Source organism: Microtus pennsylvanicus, chromosome 1 (genome assembly GCF_037038515.1).
Source record: "Microtus pennsylvanicus isolate mMicPen1 chromosome 1, mMicPen1.hap1, whole genome shotgun sequence".
Taxonomy (NCBI): Eukaryota; Metazoa; Chordata; class Mammalia; order Rodentia; family Cricetidae; genus Microtus; species Microtus pennsylvanicus.
Window position 1 is genome coordinate 199,241,784 of NC_134579.1, and position 24,331 is coordinate 199,266,114.

Consider the following 24,331-nt stretch of genomic DNA (forward strand, 5'->3'; position numbering starts at 1 on the left):
GTGCCTGTAACTCCAGTATCGGAGGGCAGCAGATCCAGCAGGAGGAGCCTGGTAGCTAAAATGGTGAGCCTTAGGTTCAGTGGGACACCCTATCTCAAAAAGTAAGGTTTCGAGGAATGGAGAAGACTTCTTTCTGATAGCTTTCTCTGGGTGCTGCATACATACAGCATGGGCAAGTGTAGGCATACAGATGTGTACAAATAACACACACACACACACACACACACACACACACACACACACACGGTGAAGGAGGCTGAGAGTGTAGCTTGGTGATGGTACAGCTTTGCCCAATAGAGCATGCGTGAGGCTCTGAATTCTATCCCCAGCATTGATTTAAAAGAAAAGATAAAAGGGATAAAGAGAAGGAGAAGGAAGAGGAGGAGAAGAAGAAGAGGAGGAGGAGGAGAAAGAGGAAGAAGAAGGAGAAGAAGAAGAACAACAACAACAAGAACAAGAAGAAGATTATTGGTCTATTGGTTCCTCTTTAGATATACTTTGGACCTGGTGGCACTTTCTGACCCCGTATAGCCGCATCTTAGTGATCTCCATGTGAGTTGGGCTATGCTATGCATCTATGTTCGATGAAAGTCTAGGCAATTAGAAGGGTAAGTCTAATAGTCTGTGAGTTTCTTTGTTAGTTGCATCTTCATTTACATTACTTTCACTGAAAATTAAACACAGTCTGTTAATCTTTTACTTGGGTGATGTATGAATCTAGCAGTCCTAGCCAAAGTCATTGCTTCTTATGGGAAGTATCTGGACATACATTAACTTTGAAAACTTCAGCCAGTTATTTACAGCGCATGAGCTAGCAGCGTGGGAACTGATTGATTGCTTGCTGAACTCAGAGCATGGGAGGGAAATTTATTTTAGATGCGGAAAATATTTCCTAAAAAGAGCAGAGGGAGGTAGAGAGCTAGGGCAGGAGCTGAGCCTTTGCAGACATGTTGTCTCATTTACTCCCTTGGTAATTCTGTAGGAGGATGCAGTTGTTTGTGTTTACAGACAAGGGTGTGCCTCAGGTAGTAAGTTTTTCAGGGGTTTGTCCCCTCTTCACATTCTAAATGATTTTGAACACAATGCAAAACCCAACAAAAATTCAGAGGAAAGAAATAAGGATCTAATCACCAAGTTAAGGTCAAAGAATATGGTCTACTTCAAATATGAGCATGCACCCCCTGCTCATGTCTATCACATAGAAAAATATGTTTGTGTTTTATATACACATATATAGTTACACATATATTTGCATATATATGTGATGAGCACATGCACATATAGATATATGTGTGTGTTTACTTTTGAGTCTGAATCTCCTGAAGTAGCTATGGCCCAGAACTCACAATGTAGACCAGGTTGGCTTTGAATGTGTAAAGGCATGTGCCACCACCGTATCTGGCTTTACCTAAATCTTGTCTGCTTTATAGATGATATTCTATCTGTTGCCTTGTTAAACTTGGGATATAAATTTGTCTCAACCTGTCCTGTTGAGACAAATAAAGAAAACGATCATTACAAGACTGACGCTGTCCATCAATTTTCCAAACTGCTTGTCAACATGGAAGAGCTTTGTTTTCAGCTCCTGACCCAAAAGATTCCCTTTCCCCTGCACCTCATCCATGGGGCAGAGAGTGATGGAGGAAGCTGTTTCTTCAATTCTGATAACAATGGATGTTAGTAGAACTCTCATTTGCAGCACAGAATAAGCAAGATGCAGGCAAATACCATGTTGTTTGTCTTATTTTAAAATTTTTGTTTTTTGGTTTTCTGAGACAGGGTTTCTCTTTGTAACCAAGACTGTTACGCTGTGACTGTCCTGGAATCGCTTTTCTGAATTTCACTTTTGGCTTTGGTACTCTGCTTTTCTTACTAAACAAACAACAAACAAACAAACATACGAACGACAGACCACCTTGTACTATTCACTGGAAATAGGTGGCAACTGTTTTGAGCTCCCCTGATGCCACCACCATTGGTGAAACCTAGTGTAGTTTTCCCAGAAATCATCTTCCTCCAGATGTCCCTCCTTCCTGTCCCTTACCACGAAACCAAGTGTTGTTTATTTAATTCCTTTGTGCCCTGTCCTGAGTAAAAGACCAAGACCTAGGAAACATCTTTTGAATTAAAGTAAAATCTCCTCACTACTCTAACTTGCTTTTTCAATTTAAGTGGGTTTCATTCTTCTTGTGGTAGCCTTCCATTGGGCTACGGAGCCATGGGTCTGTCTTTTTCTCTTACACATGCTATTGCTGGCCGCATTGAGTGTATTAGGATTTCTGTTGCTGTGAAGAGACAGCATGACCAAAGCAACTCTTATAAAAAGAAACTGTTTAATTGGGGCTGGTTTACAGTTTCAGAGGTTCAGTTCATTATTATCATGGTGGAACATGGTGGCCTGCAGGCAGACATGGTGCTGGGGAAGGAGCTGAATGTTCTACATCTTGATTCACGGGCAGCAGGGAGTGTAGCTGGGTGTAGCTTGAGCATAGACCACCTCAAAGCCTGCTTCCACAGTGGCACACTTCCTCCAACAAGGCCACACCTAATAGTGCCACTCCCTATAGATCAAGAATTTAAGCATATGAGTCTCTGGGGATCATTCCTATTCACGCCTGTAGGTGGCTTTTTCTGTTCCACCTACCAGCTCCGTAATCACCACGTGGAGCCCTCTTATTAATTATGAAAACTCAACTGATAGCTCATGCTTGTTTCTAACTAGCTCTTACAACTTAAATTAACATTTCTATTAATGTGCTTTCTGCTTTGTGTCTTTATCCCCTTTACTCTGTACTGCCCGTGCTGCTTCCCTGCCTCTCCTGTGTTCCGCTGGCCACTCTGCCTTCTTCTTCCCAGTGTTCTCTCTGCCCCCCAGATCTTGCCAAGCCGCCCAGCTTTTTTCTTAAACCAATCAGAGTGACAAATCTTCACATGTACAATAAGGTTATTCCACAAGACAATCCGCTATACTGGGGTTCCAGCCTGTTGTATTTGTCAGAGACTCCAGCAGCTATGGATTCAGACTGTGTTCTGAGACGTTGGCTTGGTCCTGGTATGTCACTCTATGAGTTGTGTTGTCTGGTGAGCATCCTTCTGCTTCAGGTCTCCATGATCAACTCTGTAAAAGTCAGGAATCTTGGCGTGTTGTTTTAGGGAATTTTATTATGCCATAAGATTTATTTGAAACATAGTGTATAACCACCCAACCTTTTTATTTCCAGCTTATTTAAAATAAAAATTTAAGGATCTGGGTTTGATTCCCATATCCACATAAAAAGCTAGGTGGGGTGGTGCACACTTGTAAACCTAGCTCTGGGGGGAGACTGGTGGGGTCCTTGAAGCTTTCTGGTCAGCCGTTGTCCACAGCCTGATAGACAGGCCCCAAATCCCAGGGATAGACCCTCTCTCAGATAACAAGATGGACACCTTCTGAGTCTATGAACTTCCAGACATCTGTCCTTTAGGTCCCCATCTCCGTTGGGAATAAAGATGTGTGCCACCGCGTCTGGCTTTTGCACATACATTTCGGTGATCTGGCTTCAGTTGGCAGCCTTGCTTTCCCACCTGAACCAGCTCTGGGGCCCTCTTCTGGCTGCTCTTTCCACCAGTTGCTTTTTACTTTCTTCAGGCTGTTGATGGGGAACAACGGACAGGTTAGGTTATGATGTCATGTTGAGTGAAAGTGGACTTAGCTTTCAGATCGTGGAGTGTTATAAGTAACAATAATCGCGGGACTGCAGGTGGTTATTACTATTAATTATATGATTAATTATAACTGGTTATTTTGCTAGTTATGACGTACATTATAAGTTGGTTAGAATGTGCCCGAGGACCAGGCATCTACATGGTGACATCTGTATGTGATCTCATGCTCTAGGAGGTGAGGGAACAGGTGGGTGAGGAACGGAGAGGGCTTCCTCTGTGTAGTTGCTGCTAAATAGGATTATGGAGGGAAATGCTAACTAAGAAAATTAGTGCCTCCCAGTGCTTTCTGCTCCTGCCAGTCTCAGTGAGGTGGAATAGTAGGTGGCTGGGTCCATTTACCTGACTCAGTATTTCTGAATCTATTAAGTACTTTTCTGTTTTCTTGATGCCTTCTTTACCGGAATTCTGAAGTGTAGAAAGATGCCTTTCACACTTACGGAGAGGAGTCTGGGAAGGTGCCGACTGACTTTAATAAGCTGACTCCGGTTGAGGCTGGAAACTGTGACTGCCTGGAATCAGCTGCTCGTTTTAATTGCCCCCGGGTCATCATATTAAACATGCTTGCACATGTTTCAGTGTTTGTTTAATTCTTACCTGAGATACTGTTACTGTTGAGCTCTGCAGTGGCCCACAAAGGGACGTGTGCCAAAAGGCCCAGTGCCAGCCTGTGGCACTGTTAGAAAGGAGTAGATTATAGGGAGTGAGCCTTAGAGGAAGGAGATTAGTTAGGTCAGGAAGGTGGAGAGGCTGCCCTTGAAGGAGATGTTGGGATTCCTTCCTCTCCAATTTTTGCTTCCTGGCCACCGTGAACTGCTTGGCTTTGGTTCTGCCTGTGTGCTATGCCATGGTGTCCTATCTCATCATAGGCATCACAGGATTAGAACCAGTAGACGATGAATGGCAACTTCTAAAACAAGAAGCCTAGCCAGATCATGTTTTCATTAAATTATTGCCGGTATATTGTTAGAGCAAGAGATTGCAACCGACACTAGTGGCAAGGGAAAATACTTGGGTGTATAGGAACTGGTAGTGTGCCTTGGAGTGGTGGCGCATGCCTGCAATCCCAGAACTGATGAGTCCAAGAAAGGAGGGTTGTGAATTAGAAGCTGCTACATAGTATGACTGACTGTGTGTCCAAAGCAGAAGGAAGAAACATCCATAATTTTTTTGTTAGCCTCCCTTAGGGATATTAACAAAGAAAATAAAGACCATGACATCCATTTTTATTTCTACTCTTTGGTGTCTTTTTTTGGGGTGTATTAAACGTAAGTACAAAATGTCTTTTATGGGCTTTCCTGAGTGTCTAAGAGGCTTCATCAAACTGGCTGTCTGTGAACTTCTAGAGTAATTTTGGGAACAACTACAATTTCATGTTGCAAGTCCCTCTTTTCATCCACTTGAGATGTCCCACCCTCAGACAGCCACAGACGGTGTCCCTGGGTTTGTGGAGGCATGCTGGGAGCTAGCTATAAAGTGCTTTCTGGTCCAAAAATTGGTCTTGGAGAAATTTTTCCCTGAGAGTCTGTGACTGTCGGAAACATGCAAGTCTCTATTTAGCTAAGACAGGAAATAACTTCTTTTTGAAAAAGTCATAAGCAAGCTGTTTTGTGGGTTAGGAGTCATCACAGACAGCCAAGCACCGGCCTTAGAACCTGCCTTGGCTGGTTTCCCCCTCCTCCTCCTCCTCTTGTCGATACAGTTATAGGTTATTTAGTAAATACAGATGAGCTTTGAGTTCGTAGGTTTACATTTTCAGGGATCAATTGTACTAAAATTTTGAAGAAATTTTAATGCAATTTAGGGTTTTATGTACCTAAGGTGACTCTGTCTTGAGGTTCTGAAATACGGCTGTAATTTGGCTGTATCGAAGAGCAATGACTGGAGTATACCTTCACATGTGAAACAGAGGAAAAGCAATTCCACATTGCTGTGAAAATTTCTCTTTCTGTGGACTCATTTCGTAAACATTGCAATCAAGTTCCCAATTCCCTGTATTCATGAAGACAGCAATTGACAGCTAACAGCTGTTGTGATTCATGGCTTTGTCTAGTATATTTGTCTAGGTGTAATTGCATCCCTTAGGATGCTGAAGCAGGAAGATTACGAAAAAGAGTGAGGCTGGCCTGGCTCCAGTGTGAGGCCGTGTGCCAAAAAGAGAAACAAATACACAAAGACAACAACAAAACCTCCAAACAAAGAAAAAAAATCAAACAAACAAAAGAGAAAAGGGCTATCCTTCGGGATCCGAGGTCATGAGACCCATGCCTTTCTTGTTCTCTGTCGTCAGTGGAACCCATGCCCAGGCTTGTGGAGATTTTACATACTTCCCAAGTATAAACTGAAGAAAGCATAACTTAGAGTCATTTGTTTATCATTGTTTTTGTTTTGTTTATGTGTATTCATGTGTGGGTGAGCATGTGTATACATGTGTTCATGTGCGGTATGTGCACTTGCCTATGAAGGCCAGATATTGACCTGGATACTCTTCCTGAATTACTTTCCTCCTCATTTTTATTTATATATTTGTGTGCGTCTCCTTGTCTATATGTGCAACATATGAATCAGTGCCATGGTATCCAGAAGAGGGTTTCCATCCCCTGGAACTGGAGTTACAGACAGTTGTGAGCCCAATCCAGGTTCTCTGGAAGAGAGCCATCTTTTCAGCAATGTGACTGAGACTTTTAATCTCAAAGCCCACCCTCAGTGGCCTACCTCCTCCATTAGGTCGGCACCACCTAAACCTCCTCAAACATCACTGGGGACAAAGTATTCAAATATTGGAGCCTGTGGAGGACATTGTCATTCAAACCACTCCATTACTCAACAGTACCACCCAGGGTCCTAAACCTTTAACAGTGGGTTCTTATTGGACTTTCCAGTTGCAAACTTTAATAATAGTATTTAGAAGTGCACACTGTGATGTCAGAAGAGATGGCTAATGGGAAGGAGGTCAGCCCCTCAGCAAGATGGGGGGGGCAGGCTTGGGGTTTTCATTTTTAGTCTAAGTGAACTAAAAACAAACTATGGTTTGGAGAGATGCCCAGTGGGTTAGAGTGCTTGCCTTTCAAACATGAGTACCTAAGTTCAAATATCTGGTGCCAATATGAAAAGCCAGGTATGGCTGCCTTTGTCCTACCATCAAACAACGGAGATAGGCAGATCCTGAGAAGTCTTTGGCAAGCTAGCTTGGCCAAACATATAGAAACTCTGACACAAGGGAAAAGGATGGAGAGGAGAATAACTCAAACTCCATCCAGGGCCGGCTTCTGCATTCTCATTAATGCTCTTATTGACACGCTGTAGGAATTAGCCATCGGCTGATTCCAGCATCCCCTGGTCAGGTGCTGCTGAAGCCTCTGCTGTACCTGGCTGACTTCTGCAGATGTCCACAGAGTCATCACAATTAATAAGGAAGGGAAAACCCCAGTTGGAAAGCTGGAGTGGAGAAGACGACCTGGGAAGCAAAAGAAATATATGGCATGCGGGCCTGGCAATCTCCTTCTGAACCTATAGTCTTCATGGCTTAGTGCTGTGTATTGTTCTTAGGGAATCCTTTTTGCTTCTCAGGGTGAGTGACAATATGGTCAGCCCACTGAAACCAAAATGCAAGTGTTTCTTGGTGCCTCCGGTGTTCATCGCTCAGGATGGTGGTTAGGGTTTTTAGTTTTTTTTTTTCTTTTCTTCCCCCCCCCCACCCCTTTCCCTTTCAGCATTTTAGCAGTTGTGAAAAGCCAGACAAATGATTTTAAATGCACAAAAATAAAAGTCATACACTGTAGAAGAAGCCGATTATATTGACACTCATTTATCGAAATACTTAAAAAGCCTGCACTAAATGGTGTTTGTACTGGGCTCACACATTTAACTGCACACTCTAATTGTCCTTCCTGCCACGCTTTCCGGGACCAAACAAGTACCTGAGACAGCTGTGAGATGATGTGAAATTTGTGTGTGTGTGTGTGTGTGTGTGTGCGTGAGAGAGAGAGAGAGACAGAGAGACAGAGAGAGACAGACAGAGAGAGACAGAGAGAGACAGACAGACAGAGAGAGAGAGAGACAGAGAGAGACAGAGAGACAGAGACAGAGAGAGAGAGAGTGTGTTCTGGGGATCCGGTGGAGGTTATCAGCTGTGGTGGCAAGCATCTTTGCCTACCGAGCTGCCTTCCAGCTCCGTGTATCATTTCTGAGGTGACACCTTCAAAGACAGTGTTGGTAGTATGTTTTGTGATCTTGCTTCACGATGGAAGGAGATGCCAATTCCTGTTAGAAGTTAATGAGAATATCTGATCCTTTCATGTGTCTGAATTCAGGGATCTTCTACCAGGCCATAACCCAGGATAAAGATGACAATACCTAGTCCATGCTAGTTTGTTCAGAGTCTGACCATGGCCCCCTAATGTTATTGAAGACCGTTGCAGGGGCAATGACCTTTCAATGGAGGAGAGTCTTCGCGGAGTGCTCCTTGTCCACTCTACCAGGCCTGAGCAACAGATTGGTGAACATAACCAGTGTGGTATCTAGACTCTTCAGTGTGCCCAGTAGTAGAAGAAACTGGTATTAGACTGGCTGCAGAATATACAGAGAGTTGCTTAGTTGCCTAGGTGATAAAATATTCTGCGATGCTGTGAGGACAGATCATGAGTTGTTTGGGATGGGCTGTGGAGGTGAGGAAAGGCCTGCTTAAAGGAATCCTCATGTCTGTCTAGGGTGTCTTCAGGGTGGCTGGGTTTGTGCAGGGCCTGGACTGGCAGAGCCGAGCCATAGGACACCTGCACGAAGCCAGCAATTGTGGATGAAGGATGCCCAGAGCTGTGTGCTGAGATGGGCAGAGAGCTGCAGTTGGTGTTTTGCTCTGTAGTATTACTCATCCTGATGGAACAGACGTCTTTTACCTTTCAGTTTAAGAGCATGTATTATTTAGTACTTTCGGAGATGGATTCCTAAAAGCTTCAGGGATTCATATGGATTACCAAGGGCTAAAAAATTAATTGCAAAAATTTTTTTAAAAAAGGGGAGAGAAAGAATGGATTGCAAAAAATTTAACAACCTCTCTTGCAGGAGTTAGAAACTTGGGAAAAAGTGTTTGTATTTTTTCTCAAGTTACTTAATATTTTTGCTCAGTCAGGTTAGTCTTGAATGTACGGGGAAAGCTAAGGTGGCAGGAAGGGAGAGGTGCCGGTGCTTTCTGTTTGCTGAACCATTAGAGCTGTGGTGTTTGTAGAAATGCAAGCTTTGCTGGTCTGGGCAGATAAGGGCTGTCACACGTCTGTGTTTTTAAGGCGACAGGCTCCATGCCTGGCAGAGGCTCTGAGGTGCACACCAGGATTGGGCTCTGCTCAGAGGCAGGAATGTGACCAATCTGGTCGGGGCAGTTGGGGAGGGACTCATCTCTCCTCACTCCCATATACTCTGGCCCTGCTTTTCAATTTGGACTCCATCAAAGCAAGGTCTCCAGCCGAGGGGAATGCATATCTTCCCGACTTCACAGAACATGTACTGCTGGCTTGGGAATTGAAACCACATTTGGAAGCCGGGCTGAGCCAAGGAGAAATGGAAGTGACACCCGAGGCCACAGATGGAGCCAGCCGAGAGTCACAGGCAGGTAAAGGAGACTCTCCCAGAACAGTGCAGTTTTCTTGGACTTTTTTTTTCACAGACAGTAAACCAAGGCATGATTCAGTCAGACAAAAAGTGGTTTGAAAAATATTGAGGGACAGATTCTAAATGATTTTGGTTTTTGGATGACCGAGCAGTGTTTCAAACAAACATTCCTGTAATGTTGTTTGGAAATGTGTCAGTTTCAGAGGGAGGATTTGACAGTGCCTGTTACTCAAGATGTTTTGGAACCCTGATTCAGTGTGTCGACCAGACTTCTGTCTTTTGGTCTGCTACTTACTGCCTGTCAGTTTTATATGTGGAGGGATTAGTCTAGGCGTCTAGTATACTGATGGTAAAAACAAGAAACAGAAAAGTATTTGCATCTTCCTTTGAGTTTGAAAGTTTACCCAGAAGTGTCTGTGGTGTGGAAATCATGTTGGGGTAGGGATCTGACTTCCCGTCTCCCAAACGAAAAATGGGCAAAGGGGCTGAAGCGTGACACTAAGGCTCCACCGAGAACATCTTGAGTAAGCACCCTGTATCCGTTTCACTTGTCCATTTCTCCCCTGGATTGTTTTCTTCCTGAGTTATTTAAGCTCTGCTGGCTCTGTTTTGAGATGGGCTGCTTGGAAACGTAAGCACAGCGGGCTACCTGCTTACCCGCTTAGGACAGCCCTGTGCTACCGGTCTGCTAAGAGTCTGGTTAGTGAGGAATGTTAGGTTCTGGGGTGTGGGGGTAGCGGCCAGGTGGGGCACTGAATAAGAAGTAAGTGTTAGAGTGTTCCTCCTTCTGGGGGATCAGGGAATGAATGTTTCCCAAAGAGTGGGATTTTGAGATGGTAAAGAAAAGTCTAGAAGAGAAGAATACCAGACCTGTGGGAAAGTTAGGGGAAGGGCACATCTTCGGTGAAGCGTGTGTGAGCATCAGTCGTCTGGTGAACGGATGGCTTCCGGGTTGTAATGTGTCTGCTCTCTCTGCCCACTGCTCCATCCAGCCACATGAGGGGGGTGGCTGCTTTTGGCTACATGGTTAGTGCCCTCTGTGGTCTCCCTCCCCTGCCTGATGCGCTTGCTGGTCCTCAGCCATTGGCTGGCTACCTCTTCTCTTTCTGGGATTGGACATTGAACCTCTGTCTTGACTCCCATCCAGCGTGGATTCCGTGCTATAATCCACTGCCATCTGCCTGGTGGTTTGCTTCAGGACACCTGCCACCGTTGCTAATGGCGTTGTTTACTTTCAGGTCCTGTTGTCTACTCCGTTCTCAGTGCTTTGGAGAGTGCTTGTCCTTAGGATGACAGGTCCTCGGCATGAAAGAGTGAAGAGGTGTCACTCAAGAAATAAAAGCGCTTGTAACAGACCAGACCATTACCTCTGTTTATTTTTTTGAAATCAGAGGTTGTTCCAACTGAGACAATTAGGATTTCTCTTGCCAATTCTTATTTAGAACCTTTGGGTGTGACTTCAGAGGAGTTATTTCAGAGGGAACAATTTGAAAAAGAAAGCTAACTATTAAAAAATTCAAATACCTAGCGAAGAAAGAAATAGAATTTGGAATAGTTGTTATAAACAAAAGGAGAAATTAGCAGTTTCAAAGAAGATTATCTGACGAGTATCTTTAGATACAATCATACTTTATAATATTTTAAAGCTACTTTTCACATATTATTTAGTTTTCTGACGTTTCCTGATGATGTTGACTAGTTGCTCTTATCTGTGCTCTGAGCACTGTGTTCATATAATTAATATCATTACAATTCAACCCACTTAAACACCTTAAATTACATAATCATCAGTGATGTTCTCACACTGATAGGATTCTTTTATCCCAGTAACAGACATCTGTGGGTTCAACTCCACCATCATTTTTCTCCACTAATTCTGTCATTTTTTTCTTTTCCTCCCTCCCTTCTTCCCTCCCTCCCTCCCTCCCTCCCTCCCTCCCTCCCTCCCTCCCTCCCTCCCTCCCTCCCTCTCTTCTTCCCTCCCTCCCTCCCTCCCTCCCTTCCTTTCATCTTTTGAGGCCAGCTCTTTCTGTATAGCCCAGACTGAGTTCCCTGTGTACCTATGCTGGCCTTTGTTTGTGACTTCCCTGGCTCACCATCCCCAAGTACTGTAACTGCACACCCGTGCTACCGCATCCAGCTTTTGTCAGTTTTTATATCTCACCCAGTAGCATCATTTTATCGATGTTTGATTCACATTCATATTTTCCTTATGTGTGTCACACACAGCTCAAGACATTTTTCGTAGCTTGGAATAAGTCTGCAGAACAAGAGTTATTTTTGTATGTTCTAAAGTAGAAGGTGGAAAATGTTCTGTCCACTGGCATAGTGAAAGAAGGGAACGCCTAAAAGTAGATTGTTCAATGATTGTGACTTTGTCCCTTGGCATTTTTCTAGTGAGAGTGTCCCTGCCTGGAACTGTTATCCCAAGGGATGGCCGACTAGCATCTCCAAGGACCATGTGTTTCCAGTCACACCTCTTGCCCTGGGTATCTGATTCCCAACTTTTGCTCTCTTTTTGGAGAAATGGAAAAAAGAACAAACAAACAAACAAAAACAAAAACAAAACAAAAAACCAAAAAGCGGCCTAGAAACCTAAACTATTTTTCTTAATTATTTGAGAATTTCATTCAATCTATTTCTGATCCTATTCCTCATCCCAACCCCTCCCAGGTCCACTCCACTTCCCATCCTCTCCAGCTTCATTGTCCTCTACGAAGACATGCACCTACTGCCTTGGGGTGAGGCTTTGGCTGTCTCTATTTATGAAGAACATTTCCTGCTTGCCTCTTGGTCTCGTTCCCCATTCCCTCACTCATTGGGTAACAATGCATTGGTCTCGTTCCCCATTCCCTCACTCATTAGGTAACAATGTATTGGTCTCGTTCCCCATTCCCTCACTCATTGGGTAACAATGTACTGGTTTCGTTCCCCACTCTCTCACTCATTGGGTAACAATGTATTGCTGTGTAGCATGTGCCAGCAGCTAGGCCTTAGCGATGGTGTATGATGATTTTACGATCAAGTGTGTTTCAAGCGGACGACATAAGAGAAGTCATATTGTGGTCTGCTCAGTGTGGCTGGAGAATAATGATGGTTTTCACTTCTGACATCACCGCCTAATGTTAGGTTTCTGTGCTTGGCTCTTTGCCCTGCCAAGGCTAAAAGTGTTTTGAGACCTTATACTTCCCCAGAACCATGCACCTGTTGCTGACTATTCTGAACGATGAAATCCACAGCCCGGAGTCACTTACTTTTGCTTCCTTTCCCTCCCACCTCTTTCGGACCCAGTCATGGGGTGGGGGTGGGTTGGGGGGATATCAGAGAGTAACTTGGAGAGCAGCTGAACTCACCTGTCCCTCAGGATTGTGTTTTTGATGCATTCAGGAGTAGTAATGCAGGCTGTCTTTGTCTTCCTGTCACTCAAAGTCACATCTCAATGGCTTGTCAGTGCACGGCATGTGTTTGTGCCAGAGTTCAGAACTGGCGTGAGGTGGCGCTAGCTCTGGCAGCTGCTTGCTACCTGACACCTGGAACCGTGGTGCTCTGTATTTCCTCTTGGCATCAAATGTGTTTTGGCTGTGACCGTGAGGAAAAGGAAGTATTATATAGTATCGTTTACTTTCATGAAAGGAGCTTTGAACTCGCCGGACTTCCTGTGGGTCCAGCCAGTGCCTTTCGAGCCAGGGAACTGCCCTAGAGGGCACACGACCCAGCAGAAGGAAATGATCCCGGGCTGGGCCACAACCTAAGGCAAGCGCACTTACGGAATAAGTTTGAGGTTTTCCTTGCTGTCATGAAATGTCAGTTACCTCATCTTCTGAGTGGGAGTTAGATATTTGACACGGCTTTACCTGTAACAGTGCCACGGGCATCAATGGGAGTCAGTGTGAATGAACAGTGAAGGCCAGTGAACTCCCAAAGTGGATACTGACTGAATCATGTGCCAAGGACTGAATGTGAACATTTGTTGTTGTGGCTTGTTACTGAATTGGCATCCAACTGGAAGTTATTTGAGCTCAGTATTCCTAATTTAAAAACCAGCCTTGTTATAGTTACCATATTTATACTTCTGTGGCGAGGCAGTCTTACACAGGGATACTGCCCAGGGGAGAAGGCTTTTATGACACAGGGTATAGGCGGGCAAGCTTGGGAATGGCTTGATAACTGTAGGGGTTGCTTCTCGACCCGGAGTGCCTGTCTCTGTTGCTACCCTCTTTCCAACATTGCTTTTGAGCTCGCTCCTCTGATCCACCTCCCCTTTTGTGCTGAAGAACAGTGTGACTGCAGGCCAGCTTTTTCCTCCTTCCTGCCTTTAGCAGAGCTCATTCCAATCTGCTTCTCTCAGCCTCTGCCTTTCCTTGTTCCTTTGGCATGCTCTGGCCAGCCTAGATCCTTGCAATGGAGACACAGCAGGTGCCATCATTATCACACTTGCCTGGCCTAGGGACCAACTCTTTCAGGGCTGTAGGGTACCGAATAGAGTAATCGCCCCGGAGTCTATCAGTCAGATAAACTGGGCCCACACCACCTGCCTAATGGGAACCTGTTGCTCACCATCCTGACTTGGGGATGCTGCAGTGGGACTGACACTTGCCCTTTCCGTCTCTCAGGAGGGAACTTTCTTGTGATGCTTCTACAGGCTGAGGTGATAGTGAAGTGCTCACTATGGCAGAGTCCCCAGTTGAATTCCCTGAAATCACGTGAAACAAATCTCAGTGTGCAGGCAAGCACTTGTGACCTTGATGCTGGGGAGACGGAGACGGGAGGATCCTTGAGGCTCACTGGCCAGCTAGCCTAGACAAATGAGCCGATAAGAGGCCCTTTCTCAAAAACAAAACAAAAAGAAAGAAACAAACAAACACCTGGGGACGGCACTCAAAGATGACCTCTGACATCTACAAGCATGTGTATCGTGGACATTTACACACACGTGCACATACGCACACACCCTACCGGATGGCAAATGCCTCCAGTTCTTCTCTCGGGGTTGTTCCTGTCTTGTTATGACCTGACTTTTCCACTTTCTCCGCAGTCCTGGCCCTCACTGTCATAAATAGATGCTTATCTCATTTTCAATGGAGAGAGCACTGACACACGAGAGTCTGAGTGGGTGGCGTATCCATGTTTGGACGAGACTGTCTTGGCGTGTTAGCAGCTGCGGGCTGGATCTGCCGATGACTCACGTGTGTGAATCCCCGTATCTTCTGAAGGGAGAGCGCCCTCAGATTTGCAGGAGGACCTTTGCCAAGCAAGGGAAAGAACCAGAGTCCTGTGGTCAGGGTTGAAATGCAGAGAAGCGTCAGATGTACTGTAGGAGATGGTGCCCATGGAAGCCAGTCTGTAAACAGAGATAGGGTTGCCTTTCAGAGGGGACAGCTGACAGCGCGGGGCCTCTGAGCCAGACTGCAGTGTTGCACAGGCAATCTGAGATGGTGGCAGTAGTTAGGGACTAAGGAAACCAGTCCCTTCAGCTGCAGAGTCAATGGGAAGACAGGCAGTGACAGGTGATCGTGGAACAGTGTTCTGAGCCACCCTATCTGAACCCATAGGCTGGTAGACACCATTTGGTCATTTTTATAACAATAAAATAAATCTCTTGGACCATCTTCCCACCTTATCATAAAGCTCAAACATTCTGGAACTCTCTAGAGATTTGTGAAGTTTTTCTCATAATGCCAACAAATGTAAAAAAGAAAAAGGCACCTACTGTCCCTTACTCCACAGTCTGCAGGTTGCTTGCAGAGTTCTAAGACACGGAACATGTCTTTCCAGATAAGCTGGTACGTGCCTGGGATCTCAGCACTTGGGAAGCCAAGGCAAGAGGATTTTAACAGATTGACTGACTGTAGCTTGGCTCCCAGAGTGAGACCAAACTGGGATTGAAGGGATAGCGCAGCAGTCAAACGCATGTATGAGCACTCCACTTGCAGAGGACCTGGTTTGGTTCCCAGCACTCATGTTGAACAGCTTACAACTGCCTGTAACCCAGCTCTAGGGGGACCTGGCCTCTGACTTCTGTGGGCATCTGCGCTCAAACACACATACCCCTTTACCTACCCATCTTTGGGGGGGGGGGGAAACCCCAAACAAACAACTAAACTAAATAAGAAAAATATGTAGATAATTCAGAGAAGTCTACTCTCCTTTCCTTTTTTAAAAATACCATTTCCAATTGCCTCTTTCTTTTACAGTGTTTATATTTTGTTTACCTCTTGCTGTCTTTGTAAGTAACTGTTCTCACCATCCTGAGGAGCCTAGGCAGTGGCCTTCCTTCCTGCCATTAGGGGAGGTGCCTATAGTGGGGGTGGCTATCACAGTGGCGCCTGCTCTAACCAGTTAGCCATGCTGGGTTTGTCCCATGGCTCTGGCAGGCCCATCCTGCTTCTGCAAGGCGGTTGCTTCACTTGGCATCCTGCAGCGTGGGCCTCTTTTGCCACAGATCCCTATAAGCTACTGCTTGTCCCTCTGTAGTGGTGGAAATCGTTGCCGCTTATACATGAAAGCAGCGCTGGCTGTAGCAGCAAACTTGCTCCACACACGGGCCTGCACACCCTGCTGTGGGAGGAGGGAGGGCTTCTGGGGCTTAGAGCCCTGCCCTGGCCCCCAAGGCTCCACAGCTGGATGCTGACTTCCACTCCTCCTCACTGGAAGATGTGATGGGGTTCTTTCTGTTCTTCCGGATACTTCCATGCAGCTTTCATAATCGTGAGAAAAGTTGTCATTTTAACCTCAGACATAACTCTGAGGAATTGTCCCCAAACTTCATTATTCCAAGTCAGTGTCCTTGCCATTCAAAAGACAGCGCATGATGGGGGTGTGTTTCTCAGCCTCTGGTGGTTGGGGATAGTTTCTTACCTTTCAAAGTGGGGTGTAGATTTGACTTTCTGTAACTTTTTTTTTTTTTGCCAATAATGTCCTTTAATTCCATCACTATACTAATATGGTAATAAAGGCACTATTTTTTATTTTATTTTTATCTCTGATGCTTTGGAAAAATAATCCGATGAGAAATTACTCGACCCATGAAATACCATCGTTGGCTCTGCTTTTTTTGGGTTTGCTTATTTTTATAAGAGTTTTTCCTGGGGTTAATTTTTTTTTTTTGTAGTTGAATCACATCGACCGTAATATGAACATTCTTATTGCGTGCCATTAACATCGTGTGAAGAATTCTTTTCATGTTGACTTAGGGATTTGCTAATCATCTTTAATGTGATTTAGAGCCAAGATAGAGTTTCATGGTGAGACAAGAAAGACTTAAAGAGACCCTGGAATGTCCTTTGAGTATTTGGAAAAGTACTCTTCCTTTTGGATTCTTCTTAAATGGATCCAGCTAGACATGAATCAAAAACGTGGGAAAAATTTGCCTCCATAGTGAACATGTACAGAGATTTTAAAAATGATGTTATTCCTTAGATACGATGAAATTAGGACTGCTTCCATTCATATTTTGGCTGTTACTTTTAGAATCTAGAGATAGTTTAAAGTCCGTCCATGGATGTGTGTCACTATATGTGAATATTGTGGCATCTTCCATAAGGGACTTGCCACACTAGGCTTTGGTATCTGTAGACAGGCCTAGAACCAATCCCTTCCAGATACTCAAGAGAACTGTATCCTAGATAACATCACTCTTATGGAAACATTAAAGGGAAGACTGAGAATGTGGCTCACTGATAGAGAGCTCTTGTCTAGCATGCTCAAGGCCCCAGATTCCATTCCCAGTCCTACATGGGGATGGGGTGGGGGAGATCGTTAATTAGATGTGAGACTCTTCAAGACAGAATAACTCTTTTCCCTGTTTGTATTCCTGGGTGTAAGGGATATAGATTGACAAGTAGAACCAAGGCTACCGTCCAGATTGTGATTGGCTCATAGAGCCAAGACTACGGTACAGATTGTGATTGGCTAGTAGAACCAAGGCTACAGTTCAGATTGTGATTGGCTAGTAGAGCCAAGGATACGGTTCAGATTGTGATTGGCTAGTAGAACCAAGGCTACGGTTCAGATTGTGATTGGCTAGTAGAGCCAAGGCTACGGTTCAGATTGTGATTGGCTAGTAGAGCCAAGGATATGGTTCAGATTGTGATTGGCTAGTAGAGCCAAGGCTATGGTTCAGATTGTGATTGGCTAGTAGAACCAAGGCTACGGTACAGATTGTGATTGGCTAGTAGAACCAAGGCTACGGTTCAGATTGTGATTGGCTAGTAGAACCAAGGCTACGGTTCAGATTGTGATTGGCTAGTAGAGCCAAGGATATGGTTCAGATTGGGGGGCATGTGAACCTGGTGGAGACTGGACTCTATCTGTACATAGGAGACTTCTAGGGACATTGGGGCTATGCAGTTGTGAGTACTGTAGAAAGAACTCTCGGGAGCTCCACGGGAGGGAGGAATAGAAGAGAACCTGGACGCTGAGACAGCTTTACAGGTGCATTGCTGCTAGTGACTGGGTAAACAAAAATGTGGGAAGGGTGTGTGGGGGCTGGTGAGGCTGTGGACTACTTTATGGTTACAGGATTATGCTCCTCCATCTGCAGCTATAACATTTTCCTTGTAGTTCCCTTGAAATTAGACCCGAGCTTGACGGGAACTTGTTGGGGTAACTTAACCCAATCTTGTGAGGTTCTTTCAAAATCCTTTCTGGTCCTGCTCACCACACACAAAGCAGGTGTGCTGCCCAGCGAATGCATTTATCATGAGGCCATAACCTGGCTCTTGCTTCCTTTTGTTCTCCATGTAATCTGTGTTTCGTGGTGTGTAATTTTTCTCCAATGGGAGGAGCGCGAATTGGCAACCCTTGGGAGAAGGCAGGTGGGGAGGGCCTGTGGAACTCTGTTGACAAGTGGCAGATGAAACCTGGAGAGAAGAGCTGCAGAGGGGCAGAATGTCTAGCTAGGAACCCTCAGTTTTTAATGATGACACCAACTCATTAGCAGGAAGATAAACAGAGCTTGGTGTGGTGATCAGACACAGTCATAGAGACGGCTTGCTTTATTGACTCTTCCTTTATATGTGGGAGACCTTTGATTGAATCATGGTCCAAAAACAGGCCAGATGGGGAAATCTGCATCAGCTCTGCAGACTTGTTTGCACAAGTGTGTCAGTGTGAACCCTCTGGTCTCGATCACTATGCCCTAGTTACTTATGTAAGATATTCACATTTTGGGAGGCGGCTTGAAGGGAACATACGAATTTTGTATGCTATTTTTACAACTTGCTTTTAAAAGTCTAAGATCATTTCAAGACAGAAAGTTTATAAGGATAGGAGGCAAGAATGGTCATCATTTTTTCCAGACAGAATGGCTATAAAGAAGTGCAAAGACCGTTCATATCAGAGATCATCATGCCCGCCACTGCTAAGCAGAGAATGTTAGCAGAGAATTGGTTGTCTTAGGAAACTGGAATTCTGCAAATTCAAGTCAGGTGTTATTTCAGAGTCAGATGGCCACATCCTGCCCAGCCTCCTTCTTTCCCTGGTATGAGAAAAATGACAGTGTGGCCTCGGCTTCAGTGTCTGCTGTAAGGAAGAGTTGGTGGCCAAGGACAGCGGTGTGCAGAAGCGGTAGGAGACAGGCTAAGCTCCTCCCACTTGGACTCCCTGGTGATGGGGTGTGGTTTGGCACTACCTGTTATCTGCTGGTTTACCAGTCAGGCGTGTGCGTTCATTAGTTTGGACTGACAGTTATAATACGTTGTTCAAAGCCAAGAAGGTTTGTCCATAGCCGGATAAAGAGACTGTGTGCCTTCCATGACCCATTCAACTTACCTGGCTTGAAGGCGTGTGTGTGTGTGTGTGTGTTCATATTTGTGCATATTTATATAAACACGTCTGTGTTTATGTTTGTGTATTTGTGCATACTCATGTGCGTTTATGTATGTGTTTATGTTTGTATGTGTGTGTGTGTGTGTGTGTGTGTGTGTGTGTGATGCTGGGCATCTTTCTTCCACAGAGGATCAATGTTTAAATACCTTTACTTCTCTCTTTCTCTGCTGTGCTTGCCCATTGTGTTTGAGCTGGTTTGTTCTGGATTCTTTTTTTCCACTCCATTCTTGTCCTTCCTTCCTGATGATAGCAGACTTGATTGGCAGCCAGTTGCTATGAGACCATGATCGGGTTAGTGGTATGTACCACATTTGATTGCAGCTCTCTCAGCATCAGATTGCATAAGAAAGTACATACGCCGGACGGATGCTTTTGATAGAAATGGCCTATTTGATTTCACACGAGCTAGGGACGAGGACACCGTGTAATCTAACAGAAAAACATCCGTGTGGAGCAGGTTCCCACAGCCCTGAAAAGTTTTAAGAAAGGGCCTCCCGTGAGAGAGGAGAGAGAACTTTTAGGAGTTCCTTCAGATACCTTTGGTAAACTGATGGTAACTTCTTATTTTCAGAGTCTCAAGGGTTTGGGGCAGCCCCAGCGCTTTGCCTAGAGTGTGCTCCTGCGGAGAAGCTGGTGTCTATAGAAGCCTGCCTTCTATGCTTTGAACTTGGATGACGTTTCCGCTTAGCCCAGTGAGATTGTTTTAGAAATTTCCCACAGTGGAAAGTTCTCTTGGACATACGAAAGTTCAGTGGTCACTTTCAAATCAGCCATGTGCCAAGAAATCACTAAAACAATGGATTACGTAGTGCAGCCTTGGGACATGGAAAATTTTAAAATATGTGTGAGTCATATCATTAACACAGGTTGTAAGGCTTGGGACCTTGCATTAGAAAACAAAGAAAAATGACTTTCTTCTTTTTCTTAGAATAACTTTTTCCTTTGGAGAAAAGAATTATTTTTTATTTTCTATTATGTTTATTTTGCCTGTATGCAAGTATGTACACCTTGTGCATGCATGGTCTGTGGAGGCCAGAAAAGGGTGTTGGCTCCGCGGGAACTGGAGTTTTGGAGGCTGTGAGCTGCCATGTGGGTGCCAGTAACTGAACCTGGTTCCTCTGCGAGAGCAGCAAGTGCTCTTAACCACTGAGCCATCTCTCCAGCCCCAAGTTTTAGTTTTTTTTCAAGTTGTGACCTTGTGGTATTTTCTTTGTTATGCTTTGTATAGATTAGGTTCTGTTTAGTTTTTATGAGAGAGGATTAAAAAAATTAAATTCTAAAGTAGGCTGTTACAGAAAGAGGTAATTGATATCATGCTACAAAATTTGTTCAGACAGAATAAGGTTGGATGATCAGGCCTTTGATTCAGACTTCCTTTTGAGTAATTATTGTATTTTCCCAGATCAATACTTTCTGTAGGGAAAGTATTGTTACTGTCTCGATCTGAACGTGGCTACCTTTAACATTTGTGGGACGGCTCAGCAGAAAACGGTGCTTGCTTCCAGGCCTGGCCACCTGAGTTCAAGTCTTCCTGTCAACGTTTTCCTGTGACCTCTGCTGGAGATGACTTGGCACATGCCCTTCCCACATAAATAAATGTGATGAAGATCTTTCTGAAGTTTTCTTTCTTTTTGTAAGAGTAACCATACATATTTACGTACCAAAGCCTGCATTTATAGTGTCTACCAGCACTTAAAAAGACAAACTGTAATAAGTGGGAAACCACACAACTATGCCAGTAAATGCGCTGGGGTTTACTAGTGGGCTGTGGAAAATGGCTCCTGTTGAAGACGGATGCCTGAGGGTCCTCTTTCCGTCCCGATTACGTGAGGGGCATGCTTCAGTTCGTGTCTGTTGCTTTGAGCACTTAGCTCTGTCTGTGGAACAGAGACATCTTGGTTTACTGATGAGTGTAGCGCATATTCATAGCCATCACGGAACCCCTGGTGAGAATGTGAAAGGGCGCAGCCACTTTGGAAGGCTGCATGGCCTTTGTTCAGTATGTTTATTATAAAGTTCCTTTGTGATTCTGCTCCTGGGGATTTATGTGTCCCCAAGAGAAATGAGAATGCGTCCATATAAATAGTTTACGTGTGGATCTTTAGAGCTGAATACTAGTGCAAGCGTGGAACCAATCCGGTGTCCTGTGACCTGAGGAATGTGATGTGTCTTATCCGTGCCGCAGAATGTCATGCTGCCTCAAAGGATAACATACTGACCTATGCTGTAATTCGGAATCTTGGGAAAATGCTAGCGAAAAGAAGCCAGACACAGAGGATCCAATCCCATTGACTTCATTTATAGGAAGTGTCTAGAACCAGCAAAGCTCTGGAGACCAGAAGTAGGTGGTAACCTCAGCCCTGGGCTGGGTGAGGAAGGACGTGAGAATGACGACCGCACCATTGATGGTGGGGACGGTTGCACAAATTCTGGAAGCATGCTGGCTGACTTCTGTTGACTTTATTCTCCATTCATGATTTCATTTCAGTGACGTGCTTGCTTATGTTGGCTTTTGACTTTTGGCATAATTTGGGCCATTCTGATTTTTACTGTCAGATCCCATTTTATACATTTGGAGAATGAGGCTCAGAAGAGATTTGTTTTTTGTTCCCAGACTCACAAGTCTTCTGATCGAGACAGGTTATTTTTAGTTGAACCTCCTGTGGATCCTGACAGGGCTGCATACTTTGTGAAAATCTTCAGACTAAGTACAGTTTCTGTTTCAAAGGAGGGAAGAAAATAATAGATCAATACTAAGAATGTACTAAGACAGTAGAAACACTTTTATTTCTCCCTTGCATGGGAGTCGATGATGCATATACAAATGACATCAAGAGAATAAGGCAAACATGCAAAACAGAAGTCTGGAAAATGAGTCAAAAAACAGTTACCTCTGACAATTCTTTGTGGTTATTACCCCACCATAGCTCGCCCTTCCTTCCTTCCTTCCTTCCTTCCTTCCTTCCTTCCTTCCTTCCTTCCTTCCTTCCTTCCTCCCTCCCTCCCTCCCTCCCTCCCTCCCTCCCTCCCTCCCTCCCTCCCTCCCTCCTTTTCTCTCTCTCTCTCTCTCTCTCTCTCTCTCTGTTTCTTTGAGAAAGAATTTCTCTGGGGTAGCCTCGGCTGTCCTGGAACTCGCTCTGTAGACCAGGCTGGCTCACTGGTCTGCTTCTGCCTCCCCAGTGCTGGGATTAAAGGCGTGCTCCACTATTGCCTCATTAGAGCAGTTTCTAAGGAATTAAGAAGAAATTGAGTTTGGTGTCTTATTTCCTGAAGGCATACATGCATGCAAAACTGAAACAGTAACTCCAATTGATTCCTTAAAGTATAGTTAATATGTAACTGAACTTTTCAGCTCTGTTGTCTACCCAGGGTAGACACGTGGGTATGCATCTTGTGTGTGTCTGTGTGTGTGTGTGTGTCTGTGTGAGTGTGTGGTAGTCCTTGCTATCAGACACCATCAAACAAGAAGAAAACTTACTATCTCCCTAGTCGAGCTGAAACATTCAAAGGCCCTTAGCTATCACTATTAAACAAAAACCAAAACAAAACAAAACCCAGCCCAAGAGCACCTCAAGGAGTCCTCACCGCTGCAAAGTGTAACTTCCTGTCTGGTACTGAGGCGAGGTGGGGTTAGATTTAGTCAGATCCTCTTGTGGGAAAAATAAAAAGGGCTTTCAAAAAAAATCAACAGGACATCCCAGTGTGCAGTTCGCAGGCGGCTTTTGTGTTGGCTTCCTCCACCATTTCCCTCATCCTCTCAGCCGCTGTGGGTGATGAGCAGCCTAGCAGCCACCACCTTTCGCTGGAAAAAGTGCAGATTAGATTTGCCCGGGCAGGTGTCTCTTCAGGCCTGCAAGAGATCCCCAGGTAAGTTTGTCAGTTGCGTGACACCTGGTGAGGGAGCCTGTGAGAGGGTGTGAGAGGAGGCAGAGCCTCCCTTTCTCTCACCACGAATGATTTGTGAGGCAGGAAGCTGCTGAAAGCAGGGCTTAACTGGTGACAGGCAGAGGTGGCCTGTGCCTCCAGATGCCAGCTCTCCGAGGAGCCTGACCGAGGCCGCAGGCGCTGCATCAAGTGTTTGATTTCTTTGGCCTGAAGCTGCTGAACATCACCGTGTCAAAGGTGTCTCACCGTATTCAAGGCGGCTCATGCGGTGTTGGCTGCTTACTCTTGTTTCATTTTTCTTTAGTGCGCATTGGTGTTTTGCCGGCATGTTGCAGACAGATGGGGGCTGCCATGTGAGTGCTGGGAATCGAACCAGTGCTCTTAACCACTGATCCATCTCTCCAGCCCCTGACGGCTGACTCTTTTGCTTTTCGAGACTGGGTTTCCCTAGGCAGTTTTGACAGGCCTGGAACTCACTCTGTAGACCAGGCTGGCCTCCAGTTCAGAGTAGATCCACCAGCCCTTGCCTCCCGAGTGCTGAGATTAAAGGCGTGCGCCGCCACTGCCCAGTTGACTGCTTACTCTTAAAGAGAAAACTTTTCCTCTGTGACAGAGTCTCATTGGTATGGTTCAGGCTGGCTTTGAACTTTAGGCCTTCCAGCTTCACCTCCCGTGAGGGTGATTTTTGGTTTGAACTGCCACATCTGAGAGTGTGGTGTCACACACTGCCACAGCCCCAGGTCTGTGTAATATTCACTCTACTGTGTTGGCAGAAAAGGCCTGGCTCTAAATCACAGGTGGAGCTCAGAGCTGAGTAGGGGCAGAAGTAAAAGTTACACTGGAGCGGGCTGAGGAAAGGAGGGACTTCTGTTTGCTACAGGCCTGTCTGGAGAAACGCAGAGCAGTCTATTTCCAGAGTGACTTAATCTTTTCACCAGTGATATTCATGTCTTCTTAAGTGGACTCATGAATATACTGGTTACACGGTCTGTCTGAGGGAAAAAAATCCAAAAAAAAAATGTGTTTTGGTGGCTGTGTATTTCCTGAGTCAATGTTTTCACCACCAAAAAGAAAAAAATTCTCAGGATCCTTAGTGTTTTTTTTTTCTTTGCAATTCTTCTCCCCTCTCAATATTCCCCTTTCTAGCAGCATATGAGCAAGAGAATAGGTACATACTGCGAGCATCTTACTAAGATGAAAGGACCAGCTTGTATTTTTCGTAGTGATTAGCTTTCACGGCAAAATGTCGTGGGTGTCAGTGTGCTGTGATTCTCCACATGGCTCTCTCTCGCGCGTGGCTATAACTATAACG

General features: G+C 45.0%; 1 protein-coding gene across 5 annotated transcripts in view; it reads left to right on the top strand.

The window, feature by feature from the left end:
* Positions 1–24,331, top strand: part of Utrn (utrophin) — a 506,130-nt gene that overhangs the window by 39,188 nt on the left and 442,611 nt on the right. For 2 of the 5 annotated variants that reach the window (XM_075948902.1, XM_075948907.1), the window contains exon 1: positions 22,842–23,001. The exons of the other annotated variants lie outside the window; for them this stretch is intronic. In XM_075948902.1, the coding sequence (XP_075805017.1) occupies positions 22,908–23,001 (94 nt within the window). In that variant the 5' untranslated portion in view covers positions 22,842–22,907. Of the gene's footprint in view, positions 1–22,841; positions 23,002–24,331 lie in introns of those variants that run through there. 5 annotated transcript variants of the gene reach the window in all.